The 17,548-nt window shown below is 33.0% G+C and overlaps 1 protein-coding gene across 1 annotated transcript in view; it reads left to right on the top strand.

The window, feature by feature from the left end:
- The window catches only part of LOC145305336 (uncharacterized), a 137,517-nt gene that overhangs the window by 66,745 nt on the left and 53,224 nt on the right, over positions 1-17,548 (top strand). Inside the window, exons 2-6 of the mRNA XM_080146953.1 lie at positions 14,593-14,689; positions 15,081-15,268; positions 15,678-15,779; positions 16,278-16,552; positions 17,294-17,442. Coding sequence (XP_080003079.1) covers positions 14,648-14,689; positions 15,081-15,268; positions 15,678-15,779; positions 16,278-16,552; positions 17,294-17,442 — 756 coding nt within the window. The 5' untranslated portion in view covers positions 14,593-14,647. The remainder of the gene's footprint in view (positions 1-14,592; positions 14,690-15,080; positions 15,269-15,677; positions 15,780-16,277; positions 16,553-17,293; positions 17,443-17,548) is intronic.

The raw sequence follows: 17,548 nt of genomic DNA, 5'->3' as shown, positions 1-17,548 counted from the left end.
AGGTCCTTTAAATGAAAAATGTTGTCCTTGCAAATCACAATTTTTCTCCACATAAAACTCCTTTGTTCAAATTTCATTTTTCTGATAACACTCACACAATGATCAAGACACAAACATTCCTAGCCCACGACTAATCTATTCTACTGGGAAAACTATAAAATCTGAACAAAAATGGAAAGTTGCAATGTTATTATGTTGGTCATCATGTCAAAATTTTTTATTACTGTAAAATGAGATTTTCAATAATTTTCAATAAAAAGTTTTGCAGGTTGCTCAAAGTAAAAGAATTATTTTTATAGACTCACCCATGGCTCTTCTGCTCAGTTTACTTTACTTTAAATACACAGTTACCATACATGTTGCTAAAAACAAATATAATTTCTATTGCTAATCTATTTCACTTTATGAATAGTAAGCAACCAACCATGAACTGGAGAAAATATGCAAGAATAACTCTTCTACTTGCAGCATTTGTAATGCTGCTATATCAATCTCATAAAGCATTTGAGTTACTAATGGACCCTCCCATGATTGAAACAACATCTGAAACTAGACTGAATGAGATTTTCAATAATTTTCAATAAAAAGTTTTGCAGGTTGCTCAAAGTAAAAGAATTATTTTTATAGACTCACCCATGGCTCTTCTGCTCAGTTTACTTTACTTTAAATACACAGTTACCATACATGTTGCTAAAAACAAATATAATTTCTATTGCTAATCTATTTCACTTTGTGAATAGTAAGCAACCAACCATGAACTGGAGAAAATATGCAAGAATAACTCTTCTACTTGCAGCATTTGTAATGCTGCTATATCAATCTCATAAAGCATTTGAGTTACTAATGGACCCTCCCATGATTGAAACAACATCTGAAACTAGCATTAAAAATGTCCGGCAACCAATGATGTATCTTTGCCCCTCAGTCCAGTATAATATTGCTAATTATAACTACTCATCTGAGAAGTGTGTTGATGAATATGTATGTAATGATTTGAAAACTATGCTTGGTTGTATCCCACCACTTCTTTCTAATCATGATCATTGTGGTTTTGTAACAAAAGAAAAGTTTAGTGACTTCTCTATTCTTGCTGTTTTCTAGTAAGTATCTCAAAAAGCCGTAAAAAATTTCAGAAGAAACATGTAACTTTGAAAGATTGGGAAATTCCTGCTTTTTGATCTTTTGTTACTTTTGCATTCAATCCAAATGTGAAAGTTTTAACAGAGCAGGCTAACTATAACTGGTTTAACTTTATTGTTGATATTGGAAGCTCCCTTGGAACCTGGGCTGGATTATCTGCTATATATCTGATTGACATTGGTCTGCACTGCACCCAATCAAAAACTTGAAAAGTTTAGTTGGTTGAATACTATTCAAATCTATTACTACAAAGTATTCATGTAATTCAGTGTTTTTCCTCAAAGTCAATGATCATTATTTCATTCACAAAATCATATCTGATTGGCAAAAAATGTGGTCCTATATTGATCTGTTTATTACGTACTAGTCCCCAAAGTTTCATAATAACGTTTCTTATTCGTTGGCTTAACAACTTTGGGGACTTTTACTGAGTTTTGATTGGTTGGTTCATTAAGTTGAGTGTCCAAACGGTTTAACCACTAATTTTAATCTACAGAAGGGTTATTTTGTGTATCATCATTGGGATGTACATCAATTTATCGACCATTGTCTCATTTGCCCCTCTTTAAAATTTTAAAGTTGTTATAACCTGTCCAAAAGCTAATCAATCAAACGTCAGTCATGTAATTAAAAATTGGTTAAATGCCCAGGGGAAAAAATAATTATTATATGTATTAAAAACATATCTATATTTTAAAAATTAGCTCTTTCGACGTATAAACATTTGAAAGTCAAAAGCATCCTTTTTTTTATAAAAAAAAAATAATTATATTAGGTAGCGCTGTTTTAAAAGTAAACAACACGGCAACCATGACATGCGCAAGTGTTTATTTTGAATGCCGCGTCGTGTTGCGTAAATAGAAATCAATTCTTAAAAGGCCGATATTTTGGGCACTTTTTTAGCTTTCTCCAATCAAACTAATCTAATTTTATTAATTAAATTAGGTGATTTGTGAAATAAAAGTTAGAATTACACATTTTATATCTTAAAAGGTTATAAGATCAGTTTTCTTTTTAAATTACGGAAAAAAATGATAGTGTCCTTAAAATTGGATAAAAAGCTAGCACAATAGGTATTTTAGTCACAACAGCCCAGATCACAATCAAAATGAACTTAATAACCCTCTAGGATTACCTTTTTGGTTTAAATAGCCCATGTATTAATTAAAATGAAAGTAAGTATAATCTCAAAGCCAATATTATGGATAACCTATTTAATTCTTATTAGCCGGCCCCCATATATGTAGTAAGTAAACTGAATTAATAAACATAATAATAACCTTAATTGGATGATCCATTTTATATTACAGCCCATGTCACATTAAAAATGAACATAATAATCCTAAAGTTTAACCTAGTTTAAGCCCATATATATATATATATCACAATAAAAACAAACACATTAACCTCACAAAGGATTACGTTTTCTTGTATTAGCCCATGTCACAAATATAAATAATCATTGCTTAATAATCTGACAGGATAATCTATTTAGTATTTTGTATTATCAGTCTAGATCCTAATCAAAATGAACATAACAGTCTAAAAGGATTTCATATTTTATTTTCATTAACCTATGTCACATTGAAAATTACCTCTAGTTAAATACCCCTACTACATATGTTAAGTGTTAGTTTTAAGTTCTGCAAAAGGCAGGTTTCAATACCCCCCTAAAATTGATATTGTAAATGTCTTGCTGCTGTCTCCCTTTGTCACCCTGTAATTGCTTCACACCCTACTTGGGTTGATTCATGCTGTGCAGTGTGCATGCCACTTGTTCAACATTCTATATTTAGATATAAAGTCAACATTCATCTATGTCAACAAAACATTGTAAATCTATTTCTTTGTCGCACGAAGATTCCTCCAAGGGCTTTGCTTTTACTTATTTCCCAGCATATAGTTTAACAATCTGTCCAGCCATTTAAAATATTTTTTTTGGGCATACATGTACAATTTGTACATGCATTGCACAACTAACTACTTTAAAGAATGAGATTATTTTTACAACTCTGACTTACTTTCTTCATGACTTAGTTATTTAGTAGCTTAGCTACCAATACCTTATATCTAATTTTAGATAAATGCCAACAGAAACAATGAGCAAAATGTCTTTAGATGAAGAAAACGAGAGCAATAATAAAAGGATGAAAACCAATAAACAAGGGTAATTCAAAGTGATATTAAATAACGAGTCATTCAAAAACTTATGCGTCTAACATTTTGACATAAATAACAATATTAGATAAAAGTTACCACATTGTGCCATTCTGATAATGATAGAATAGTTTGACGAGCCGTTATGGATTTAGTAATAAAAGCACAATAAACTTTTGGGTATAGTCCCTTTTGTTGAAATGGCTTTTAAGTAGCTTTTGATATGTTATTTTAGGATAGGTGAAGTTATGTTATGTAATTGTCCCGCAGGGGCTAGAAAAAGGTAAAGCTATTGTGAAAACTCGAAAAAAACACCACTTAAAAGGCGTTGCCATGAAAGGGACTATACCCAAACTTTTCTAAAATTAACTTAAAGTCTTTATTGTTATCACTTTGAAATTACTTAGTTTAGATTACAGAGGAAAGATGATATTAGCCCCAATGGTCAAAGGTTTATATTACATGTATTTTTTTACATTTTAATGTTAACTCTATACATACATACGCATGTTAAATAAAAGCATTGCTACTGAAAATATAATATTTAAAAATACATATAATATATATAATAGTTGGAACATTGCCTATGAGATTACTGGCCCTGCAGTATGGTGCTGATATTGTATATACAGGAATAATACATTGAAACATTTATTTTTCCTTTAATTTGATGTGTAAAAATTGTATGAGGATGAGAGACACAATATTGGCCAAAAATGTTGTGATTATAGGCTTCATGGTTTGTTGGAGAATTGAACCTTAGACAAGGAATTCTCCAACTTTGACTTTATTTTGTCAAGTGTCTGACATATCAGCACTAGGATCCAGGGATCTAAAGGGATATGACCGTGGCTAAAAATTGATGTACTTCTCCAATGATGATACAAAAAATTACCCTTCTGTAGAAATTCAATTAATGTCCCAAAGTTGTAGAGCCAACGAATAAGAAAAACGCCACTATAAAACTTTGGGGCTAGTTAAATAAACAGCCCAATGTCACCTCCCTCCCTGATAAGGATCTATTGTGTCGCTGTTTAAGCTCCAAACTACAAAGCTTTATCAACACTACAATAAGCGATCGCATTAACACTAAAGTTAAATAAGAGTGTGTTACGTTAAATGTTTCATTGTTTTGAAATGTCCAGAAGAGATAATAGACTGGAAATTACTGAACTCAAATAGGATAGAAAACAAGTTATTAGGTAAGCAAAAGATTATCTTATTTCATTAAAAGAAAATGTAAAAATTTGTAGATTTTCAAAGAAACATTCTATTTATAAAAAAAATTTGCATGTACCCATTTCCCCCACATTTTCTATAGACTATGTAGATAAGACTAATAATTATCTCGTAAGGAACGAAGTAGACATGACTGATCATACTCTCTAATTTCAGGAACAATAGAGTATAGACTATGTATTACAAGACTGATCATAATCTCGTATTTCATGAACAATAGACTATATAGACAAAACTTCCCATACTCTGGTATTTCAGAAACAATAGACTATGTATACGTGACTGATCATACTCTCTTATTTCAGGAACAATAGACTATGTAGACATGACTGATCATACTCACTTATTTAAGGAACAATAGACTATGTAGACAAGACTGATCATTCTCTTGTATTTCAGGAACAATAGACTATGTAAATATGACTGATCATACTCTCGTATTTCAGGAACAATAGGCTATGTAGACAAGACTGATCATACTCTCTTATTTCAGGAACAATAGACGATGTAGACATGACTGATCATACTCTCGTATTTTAGGAACAATAGACTATGTAGACATGACTTATCATACTCCGTATTTCAGGAATAATAGACTATGTAGACAAGACTGATCATACTCTCGTATTTTAGGAACAATAGACTATGTAGACAAGACTTATCATACTCTCGTATTTCAGGAACAATAGACTATGTAGACATGACTGATCATACTCTCGTTTTTCAGAAACAATAGACTATGTAGACATGACTGATCATACTCTCTTATTTCAGAAACAATAGGCTTTGTATAACAAGACTGATCATACTCTCGTATTTCAGGAATAATAGACTATGTAGACATGACTGATCATACTCTCGTATTTCAGGAACAATAGACTATGTAGACATGACTGATCATACTCTCGTTTTTCAGGAACAATAGACTATGTAGACATGACTGATCATACTCTTGTATTTCAGGAACAATAGACTATATAGACGAGACTTATCATACTCTCTTATTTCAGGAACAATAGACTATGTAGACAAAACAGATAATACACTGGTATTTCGGACCTGTGCAAAAGAAAAAGGACACCTAGTTCTACAGATTGGCACTTCTGACGGAGACAGAGCAGCAAAGGTTATTATTTTTACATTGAGTCTTTAACTTAATATACTTACTTATTGGTTTTGAAGAATAATATTGTTAATATTCCTGCCCGCTGAACCGATATGGTTCTCCTTTATAGTATTTGTTCTCATATGTCATTGGAATTATTTTGGGGTACCAACACCCTCCCAAGATAAATCGCCCCTAGAAAAGAAATACCAAGAAAAAGTAAAGTGCTGCTAGAGACCACCACTTTTCCTTTTTAAAACTACTATTAAAAGTAGGGGGTGGGGGGGGGGGGGTCAACTTCTCCCCCTAGGTCTCTGGGGGCATATCCGATATCAAGTAGTACCTAAACTAATATGATAAATTTTTAGGTTGGCAAAATGGTTGAACAAGATATAGATGGAATTGATGTTAATATGGGATGCCCCAAAAGCTTCTCTTTAAAAGGAATAAAAATGTGAAATTTTAAAATTAATTTCTACTTTTAATAGGTATAGAAGGAAACTTTTACCTAGTAATTTCATAATTTATTTTCAAATTATAATAAATTGTAATTTCACAATTTTTGTTAAATAAAGGTGGTATGGGCGCAGCCCTTTTAAGTAAACATGACAAAGTTTTTGATATTTTGACAAAATTAAAGGAAATATATATGTCATATGATTTGTATTAGCATTCAGGGATCTAAAGGGATAAGACAATAAATTAATGTACATACATCCTTAATGATGATTAATTTATTTAACCAACCAATCAAAGTTCCTAAAGTTGTTGATCCAACAAATAAGAAAGCGTTATTATAAAACTTTTGGGACTAGTGTAATAACAGCCCAATGTCCCCTCTCCCTCCCTGATTAGGGCTTCTACTCTAAATGAGGGTGTGTTCTTCTGTCCGACAATTTACCTTGTTTATTAGCAGATGAAAATTATGTAACATAGAAATTGCTTTTTATAAACTTACTGAAAGATTGTCGATACAATTAAGTTATTTAATGCAAATCTATGACAAATATATTGAAAATAGGCGGCAGTTTCAATTCCTGTCACATGTAAAATAAGAATATTTTCTGATGTAAGCAAATCCATAGAATTAGTGAAAATGATTGAAACAACTGGAGTATCTGCTATTGGTGTTCATGGAAGGTATTTATTTTATAAAATATAAAAATCTCTTGATATCTGAGAATAATCTGAAACATCCAAATATTTGATTGGTTTTTCCCTAAGAATACCTAGTAAAAATGAAATGTCATTGCATTTTAGGTTTTTATAGCGCTTTCACACAAATTACCCTGTTGAGCAATGACCCCCCCCCCCTCACCCTTTATTTGTAGTAAAGTTACTATATAATTCAAAATGTCATTGTCCGTTCGTCTTTCTAGTTTCTTGATAGCTCTTTAAGGGTTAGATGTATATGAACCGTCGGGTTAGTGCACCCTGCATTGGTTAGGCATAGCAATAAAGATAACCTGCTCCAATATTTAATAAATAATATGGGTTGTTGTTATTCTTATCAGTGCTGCTCAATGGGCACTGTTTGGGAAATTTCTCAGCGTTCCCTTGCAGGTGTTAAAAGGAGGTAGACTAAACTGGAAATATTCACCTTTTCCAGGACCAAGGATCAGAGACCTAATGATGAAAACAATGTGGACGCCATCAGAGAAATAGTTAATTCTGTTAAAGTTCCTATTATAGCAAATGGAGGCTCCAGTAATAACAGGAAACATTTTGTAACATTGGCTAGGTAAAATAAATCATTTTATCTATGTTTATGAAAAAACCAGCTAAATTTATTTTATTGCTTAATAGTATCCACGCCTCTAGAGGCATCCACCGGAACGTAAACTGTTTTTTAATTTACGTTCAAATTATCTGTTCATTAAAATATTTGCTCGTCCGTTAGAGGGGGTTAGTTATGTTTTTTTTCTCTCGATTTCTCGATTTTCTCTTTCAATATAGTTGTAAGCTTTCTCAGGACTTATGAGACGCTAAACTGTAAAGGAGAACCAAATCAGTTCAGCGGTTAGCAAGAACCTTCGGTACAGACAAACAAACAAATATTCTGTTACTTTATTAGGTATAACTATAAGGTTTCATAAGTATTGTCTAAAAGTCTAAATTCACACTCAACCACACACATAAAAACATGTTTTTTATCTTATGCATAAATATTATAAAATGTTCAGAAATAGTCCATTAAATACCTACCAAGGAATAAATCAATTTTGGAAGGAGAGCGAGGCTTCAAGTGTTATGATAGCAAGGTTTTTACATTGTTGCAATAAATCTTACTAAATATCGTGTCAGGGGTGTTTAATTATTCTGCAAGGGATCTCCTGCTTAAGGGGGGTGTGGTATGTAGAAGGGGGGGGGGGGGAACATTTTTTCCCTTCATTTTGGGGAAAAATCAAGAAAAATATGTGAGAGGGGGGAAAGTGCAATTAATCTTTCTAATTATTATGTCAGAGTTGTATATTGTGCGAGGGATACCATGCTAAAGGGGGGGGGGGGTAGAAACGGAAAAAAATGTAGAAATAAGCAGTCCTAAAAACATTTTCCTATTTTTTTTTTTTTGGGGGGGGGACTAGGAAGAGGGGGGTTTAATGAATAAAATATTTTGCAGCCGGGGAAAAAATTAATCTTGTGCAGAATGTTCACCCCTAACATCCTTTGAAAAAGAAAAGGTTGTTGACATTTGGCTTTATGGAATTTTATAACTTATCTACCTAATGGATGAATTACAGCTTTTGAGTGAAGGTACTACTTGATTTTTCTAAGTCGGAAATTATGAAAAAAAGCTACCTACCTACAGAGTGAAAAATGTCATAAATTAAAAAAAATATTTGTTTGTAACTATGTAAATTATTAATAGAGCAGCAGAATGGAATGTTTCAGTTTTTCAGGCATTGTATATATAAATGACAATTAGTATACTTCAGTTTTAGTGAAATATAAAGATTTTCTCAAAAATGTTTAATCTTAAAAAAAGACCATAGGTATTAGAGTTATGTTTTATATTGTTATACCAACTAAAAAAAATTAAGTTTAACCATGGTTTTCTATGAATAAAACTTTTAAATGTTAAGCTTTTTTTTGGATGAAATATCATCAAATGTTTTGTTGAGTTCAAAGATTCAAATATAATAACAAACCAAAACATAATCAAATGCTGTAAATTGCGAAAGTACACAAATAAAACTGTTTACAATATTATTTTATCCCTTTTTCTAAATTAACTTTTTTTAATTGATAAAGTTTACTTTTGTGTCACAGCAGTTTGAACTCAACAAAACATTTGATTATATTATAGCCAAAAAATGCCTAGCATTTCAAAGTTTTTTTTTCATATAAAACCATTGCATTGTGAAACTTTTTTTAAAATTGATAAAACGATATTAAACATAACCCTAGTATATTCACCAAAAAAAATATTTAGAATCACTGCGGGAAGGGGCTTAGAATTTTTTGCTCTAGTTCGTGCATACTCCTCTTTTGTATTTCTGGTAATTTCTTAATCACTTATTGTGTCTAAACTGAATATTGATCAAATTGCAAATCTGAAATGAAGTGGGCTAGATACAACCTATGTAATTCAGGAAGGAAGGAAGGGGGGGGGGCATAGGACTATAATTTAGCGGAGAGCGGGGACAATGGGCTGTTTATTATAATAAGTTTTATAATAATGTTTTCATATTCGTTGGCTCAAAAACTTAGGGGACTTTAGTTGGTTGGTTAATTAAGTTGAGTGTTGAAACATTACAATTAACTGTTAATTACATAAGGGATAAATTTTTTGGATAATCTTCAATTTTGCGGGCATTATCTTATCGCTTTAGATCCCTGGTAATTTACACTGGTACCCAAAGTTTTATAACCAAATTTTCATTAAATATACAATATTAAACAGGATAGAGAGAAACTTGTTGATATAATGACTGTGATTCATCAATACCTGGATATTTCTATACATTATGATTATCCTTTCCTTATTGTTAAATATTGTGTTCAACAGGTAAGACTTTGTAAAATACTAATACCTTTACGCCTCTAGAAGTCTCTAGGGGCACGTAAAATGTTTTCTTTTCAATCTATGTTAAGATCAGCTGTTTACCAAAAAAAAATTACGGCCGCTATATGGGGTTATTTTTATATTTTTTTGGTAATTTCTCCTCGGAGGGTTGCATGTTGGGGCCCTCTCCAAAAATATGATATAAACCTTCCAGGGACCTATGAAAAGCTACAATGTAAAACTAAAGAGTGGTTAGCGAGATCCTTCGGTTTTGTACCGAGCCTCGGTACAACTACAGACAGACATAGATCATATTACATTTCTATAAGGATTTATTAATTCTTTTACTTAATACTTATACTTAGTAATGCAATACCTAATGTTACTATGTGATTAACTTTGTCAGTCCGTACATTCATAACGCTATAAGGATAATGTTATTTAATTGGCTGCTAGTAATGATATACGACAGATATTTTGTGTGATTCTCCCCCAAAATTGTTAATAACCTTCCCTGTGTGTGAAAAAAGCTTCAAGAGAACCATATCGGTCCAGCGGTTAGCGAGATCTTAAGCTACAGACAGAAAGATAGACAACCTGTTACTTTTATATAAGAATTAATGTTAACTCCCAGATGCTTGGAAGTATGCAGACAGAAACAGAAATGGGAAGAAAATTTTTGGAATCTGCTACTATGCCAGATTTATGCAAGGTAGGTTTTTAATTTTTCGCTAGTTTTTAAAAGCGAAGCTTTTCTATAAGGCCAGTCCGTCCTTCTGTAACGGTTAGCAATTTTCGTTATTTTAGAAATCATATAATTGTCTTACAGGGGTGTATATTCTACATGGGATCCCCAGGGGGGGGGGGGGGGGAATAAAAAATAAGTGGTTGAAGGGAAAAAAAATGTAAAATTTAAGAAAACTGAAAACATTTTTTCCATTTCCCACCCCTCCTTGGTGAAAAAAAACTTTTTAAAATGTGTGGTAGGAGGGATAAAATATAGAGTTCTTTAATATTATTAATAAATATTTTTCCATTTTCCCCCTACTTGGTGAGGAAAAACTGGGGGGGGGGGGGGGGGGAAGAAAAATAAAAAATTTTGTAGCAGGGGAAAAAAATAAATCTAGTGCAGAATATACACCCCTGTTGTCTTATCTATTTCAAAATTCTAAAATTCTGCACAGCAGTTGCTTTTGTGGTGAACAATATGGAACTGTGAAAAAAGGGCGGCGGAACCGCCGCTCCCGCCGAAAACCGCGGTTTCCCGCCAATTTTTTTTTGCCTTTTCTCGTCATATTAGACAATTGTCAATCATCTGAGATAAACTTTTTTTTTCATAAAAATTTCGCTTACATTTTCACTTGACAGATTTTACACTTGCATTTTTTTTAATATTGACATGTTTGAATTATTTATTATTTGAAGTGTAACGTGAAAACGTGAAAATATAAGGGAAATTTTTATGAGAAAAAAAGTTTATCTTAGATAATTGAGAACTGTCTAATTTGGCGAAAAAAGGCAAAAAAATTCGGCGGGAAACGGCGGTTTTCGGCGGGATCGGCAGTTCCGCCTTCGTTTCTTCACAGTTCCGTATTGTTCTCCACAAAAGCAACTGTTGTGCCGAATTTTAGAGTTATAACTATTTTATGGGCTGAGATCATGCACGTTTTACTTTTGGTTTCAGAAAGTGGCACATCCGCCTCCCCCCTTTGTAACGGTACCTTCAAATTAAATACCTACCTACAGAAAACATATTTTTACTAAGTTACTTAAACCTTTTTTTGTTGGGTTCAATGCAGGGGTGTATATTCTACATGGGATCCCCTGCTCAGGGGGGGGGGGGGAATAAAAAATAAGTGGTTGGAGGAAAAAAAAATGTAAAAATTAAGAAAACTGAAAACATTTTTTCCATTCCCCCCCCCCCCCCCTCCTTGGTGAAAAAAAACTTTTAAAATGTGTGGTAGGAGGGATAAAATAAATAAAATATAGAGTTCTTTAATATTATTAATAAATATTTTTCCATTTTCCCCCTACTTGGTGAGAAAAAACTAGGGGGGGGGGGGGGGGGAAGAAAAATAAAAATTTTTGTAGCAGGGGAAAAAAATAAATCTTGTGCAGAATATAATACACCCCTGGTTCAATGACAAACCCTTTTCGTGTATTAATCCCTTTAATCAACTTTCTAGTATGGCTTCGAAACCGATCAATATCCGCTGGTTTTAATTTTATAATTTTTCAATTTAATATCCGTGGAAAGCTGTCTATAATACGATGCGATAAATAACTATTAAGGTATTTGGACTTGAATCTGCGTATAGAAGTCGGCAGAAGGAACTTGGTTATGATGATGTGGCGGACCACGTATATTCTGCAAGAAGCGAGGATAACAAGTAAGTTTTTTTGGAGGGGGGGGGGGGAGGTGGACCCAAAGTTGTTTTTAAACATAAACAAAAAAATATGTACCAATCCCTTCCCTTTACCCTTTTTTCTATACATATATTGGAATGTGTGCCTACCTATCCATTTAACGGGGAATTTTAACCCTGCGTGCCTGCCACTCTTGACCTTTTCTTAACATAATCATACAAAAAATAAGCCCCTAAAAGTTTTTATCTTCGATTTATTTTTTTTCAGAAATGAGAAGCCATTAGTAGAAGGCTTGGCTGTAACAGAAATATTTTGTCCTTTTATCAGAGCACATTATGGGCCTGATAATTGCAATGATCTACCTAAATCTAGGTACGTTTTAATATTTTTATTTTAGGTGATCAAATCTTATAGAATCTATTTTAATTTTCAATTTACTTATTCCATAACATTAATAAAATAAACAAGTTATTGACCTACCTACCTATTTTTATAAGATTATATCCTTTTGTTAGATTATTAAACTATACAAGATTAAAACTACTGGAAGCTCCACTGTACAAGGTATGATTATTTTATTTTTAAAAAAAAAACAAGGATAGCAACATCCATAAATAGCAAAGCATAATTGGTTGGAAATACGGACAGAGTGATTTAGAGAGAGGATTTTCAGTGCAGTGATCACATATCGAGAATAAATACTCGGATACACCAAAAAAATCTTGAATAGCAGCCGTGAATATTTAATTTCCCTCATAGCATTACAGTCTGACGGACGAACATACAGACACAGTGAATCATAGAGTAGCTTTTAGAAAACTCTACGTAAAATTATCTGAAAAAGTTTCTTTCACGAAAAAAAACCCGCAAAAAATTGTACAAAAAGATGCGCGAAAATGTGTATTTATTTAGGTCTACCAAGAAGACAAGAAATTTCGTGCTATAGTTGAAGTGGACGGTGTCTCTTTTAGTTCTTTGTCGTGGGAGAAAAATAAAAGATACGCGGAACAGGAATGGATAATTGTCATAAAGTTTTTTATGTTCTTACCTATTATTTAATAAAAAAAATAACATAAAACGTCTGTATTAATTAACAAGGATGAGAACATCCATAAAAGCGAAGCCCAAATATCTAAGGTAATGACAAACAAACAATAACTGTCGTAGAGTGTCAATAAGCAGAACATAAATTTCTAAGTCTAACAGAAATTGTACTTAAATTCGTAGCAAAATTGCATAAATTCAGGATAAAGTAAAAGAACATAGTTTCATTTTTAGGATTTGATTATAAAGATAGGTACCTTGCTCATAATATTGTACCTACCTTTTTGTTCTAAGAATCATCATTGTAATAAACAGATAAATAGGATAAAGTAGATATATCATATAAAAAATGTTGTCAAAAAAGTTTAAAAATCAACATGTGTTCAATAGACGTACGATATTAGAGTTACTACACTTTATAAATCATACCTAACTGTTATAGGACTCATCATGCAAAGTTTAAAATCAATAGCTCAATACTAACATGTCTAAATTAATAAAACGAGCTAACCGCCACGGACGAAAGGACAGACTAACCCTATGTAGAGCAAAGCTTCGCTTTTAAAAACAGACAACCTACATTTTGATAGGTCATTCTTATGTTGTAATGTCTTTTAAAATTTTATACCTACCTAATTTTTTTGTATATTATATGACAATTGTTATTACTTTGTAGGCTGCGGCTATAGTTGCAAACCTGAGCCTTGGAATTAATACACCAGAATTTCCAGAATTAATTAAGAATAATTCTAATAATAATATGGATGAAAATGGAATCAAATCAAGCTGAGAAGTTTATATTTTTTTTATATTTGCACTTTTTTTCATTGACATTTGTTATAAATTAAATACTAACCAATTGGGAATAAGAAAAGAAATTTAGCAATTTTAATTATGAAAATTTAATCCCTCTAAGAGGGGTGTATATTCTACATGGGATCCCCTGCTCAGGGGGGGGGGGGGGGAATTAAAGATAAGTGGTTGGAGGGAAAAAAAATGTAAAAATTAAGAAAACTGAAAACATTTTTTTCCATTTCCCCCCCTTCCTTGGTGAAAAAAACTTTTAAAAATGTGTGGTAGGAGAAATAAAATCAATAAAATATAGAGTTCTTTAAATATTTTTTCATTTTCCCCCTACTTAGTGAGAAAAAACTAGGGGGGGAAGAAAAATAAAAAAAAATTTAGCAGGGGAAAAAAAATAAATCTTGTGCAGAATATACACCCCTGTCCCTCTTTCCCTTTTCTTTAATTTTTTACTCCATTACAGGAGTAAAAAAGACTAGGTGATTTATAAATACTTAAATTACATGATTTTTAAATCTGAATTCTTTCTTATTCCCTAAATAGAATCTAAACTGTGATGAATGACTCTAAAGTGTCTTTGAAAGAACCTACCTCTCTTACAAGGAACAATGGACGAAAAATTAATCCTCTCCCCAATTTTGATCACTGTTAGTAGAAAGAATAATTTATCTTCCGTTTTCCTTCCCCCATTGTTGTGTGACACATATTTTTTTTAATAAAAAAATTTCAGAAATATTTAAATTGTATATAAATGAAGTTGTGGCCTGAACTCGGTCACTGTCAGGATGGAGCAAACTGGAGAGCAGGATCTGGCGTCGGTGCTCCAGGTAAAACTAACAAAGAGATACAGAAGGATAAGCACAGGCAGACGGAAGTTATTTCTTATAGCATATATCTAGACGGTTAAAATATCCGAATAGAATGATTAAAAGGAAGGATCAAGACTAGAGTAAAAGTTTTCAAAAAAACTTTTTGGCCAATACCATCTATAGGTAAAAGAAAGTTAATTTGGGACACCTGTTATAATCGGCGAGGGTGGAGTAATAGCGAGGAGCTCTCATAAGATATCTGGTCAAGTCATAACGCGCTTGATTTGGCCCTAGCGGCTGTACATAAGTGTCTCAGCCTACTCCATGATATCTTCTGTCCAAACACTAAGACACTATGGCTATTCAATCAATCAATAGAGAGTTATAAAACCATATTTTAACATTATAGGATTATATGTCAAGTGATTTTATGGATCCACTTCCCACGACACAACAACATCAACAACAAGCAACGCAAGTGTTACATGATACAAACCAAGTAATTGACAATGCTTCCCACAACCTAGATGCATCCTTCCACTCCTCTCACCAGGTGTATCCCAACAATGGAGAAGTACAACAAAATTATTATCAAGGAATGGATAAAAGGATTTAATGGACAAAATTTGGAATATTTTTATTATTTGGAAAGAGTAGGTACCTATCTAGGTACTTAGGTTCTTAATGTTTAAAAAAATGAACAAAAATTTGATATTAAATTCATCATATACCTATGCAAATTTTAAAGAAGAGGGGGCGGATATGCTAATTTTTTAAACAAATTTAAAGAACATAGGAATTTGGTATGGCAGTTGCTTTTTGGTTTCAAAAAGTGGCACATGTGCTCCCTTTATCCTCCCATCCCCTCTACAATACAGTTAATTTGCAGTGGTAGGTTACCCATTGTGGTTTAGGTGCAGCATCTTGTTTTAATTGAAATGGAATCAAACCTTAATTGTAGAAAAATGACAGTTTAATCCTAATCATTTTATTCCTGTTATGAAGGCCACAATCCAGAGAATGTTGGTTACAATGCTTCCACTGCAGAGGGTGGTGGAGATGGGGTTGCTACAGTCTCCAGTCATATAAATAATTCCAGTGCTTCTAGGAATTTATCTCATATACAAAAAAATTTAAATAGAACTTTTGCAAATTTTTAGTCAACAAGGATGACATAATCCATAAGAAGGAAAGCACAAAGAAAATCATTGTTGGAAAAAAGGTCAAAAGTATTTTAGAATAGATTTTCAGAGGTAATGTGAAAAATGTGACATTTTCCTAGAAAGTATAAATCCATGGTACTTTTCTAAAATAATGTCTTTTGTATGACCGACATACAGTCTGACGGACAAAGTACATTATATACTGTATGCTTTGTGGTAAAAATCAGCAGTCTATTGTAAATAGCAGCCAAATCTTCCACATAACGTTACGGTCGACGGACAGTCAAAGTGAATTATAGATTAGCTTCGTTATGAGCAAATGTATCTCCATCTGACTGATTAATTATAGTTTGACAGAAATTTTTTCAAAATGCCTAGGAAATTCTTCTGGTGCGGATTATCCTACATTAAGATTTTTAAATAAGATAAAAATGTTTTCGTAGTATGTCAACCATTCCAACAACCCAAAATTATCCAACAATTCAAAATGTTCCAACAACTGCAACTTCCACCTATGACCAGTCCGCAGCTGCTAATTACCCAGCCGCTGCTGGTACAACAGCTTCTCATGCAGCTGACGCTACAATACCTGGAACTTCTGGCGGCGGCCAGGATGCTGCTGGTACTGCGGCGGCCACGTCTCAGCCAGGACAAATGTTCCAGCCCATGTCTTTTTTCGATGATCCAGACATGTCCTCGTTTGATCTTTTTGACACAGGTAGGGATTGTTGAAATTCTTCAGAAGCATAGCTACCCTACAATTAGGATTTGTCTGTTTGTTATTTTATGCTAGATCCCAGCTCATACCAATAACGAAATTAATTCGGAAGAAAATCACGAAACCTATACGTGTTTTTCAGCTGTCGTTGGGGGGCAACACATCGTAAAATTGACGACCTCTCCATTTGCCCCCCAAATATTTTTTTAGATTTATTTTGCTTGTTGGTTATACCTTATTCCTGGCTAGATCCTATTGAAACGCACGAATTCATTATGATTTGTTTTCCCACTTTAGTTTCCACTTAATTTATTCCAACTTTATTACAAAATTTTTGGCAAAAATGTTTGGTCACGGAATGTTAACATCAAAAATTTTCAGCCTTTAGTATTTGGCTGCAAAGCATATTTAGATTTCATCCTATAATTTACAGTCACAAATTTTAGGAATTGCATTTTTATTGATTTCTTTTTATTCTACGGTTTTTTTCGTCTGAAGCTGAAGATTTCAGCAACTAATGAACCAATTGAGTGCTCCATTTTAGGGAAGCTTTACATGGGTCTTTGTATCGTTTTAGGTTATTCAATTTTTAGCTTTAAATTTAGATGGTTGTAGGCTTTCTATGCTTTCCCTTCCCTTCAAATAAAGATATTAAGGGCGCAGCCGCTAGTATCTTTATAAGAAATAAGTTGATTGGGTTGGTAAAATACCCATTCACTTATATAACACTCTTATAATTAGGTGACCTTCCGGACCTTGCAGGAGCCGACGGTTCAACCTTGCCCGACCTTGGTGCAGGTCAACCCCTACCTGCCAACACTGGTCAACCCCTACCTGCCAACACCTCCAACACAAATATGCCAAATATAAATAACACTCAAGAGTCTCAAGTAAGTTCATCATTTTTTTGTGTTTTGAGAACATCCTTTCAGGGGTGTATATTCTGCATGGGATCCCCTGCTAAGGGGGGGGGGGGGAGGAGATGAAGATGTAAAC

Source organism: Acartia tonsa, chromosome 14 (assembly GCF_053477335.1).
Source record: "Acartia tonsa isolate MP-2025a chromosome 14, ASM5347733v1, whole genome shotgun sequence".
Classification (NCBI taxonomy): Eukaryota; Metazoa; Arthropoda; class Copepoda; order Calanoida; family Acartiidae; genus Acartia; species Acartia tonsa.
This window is presented reverse-complemented; position numbering and strand designations above follow the sequence as displayed.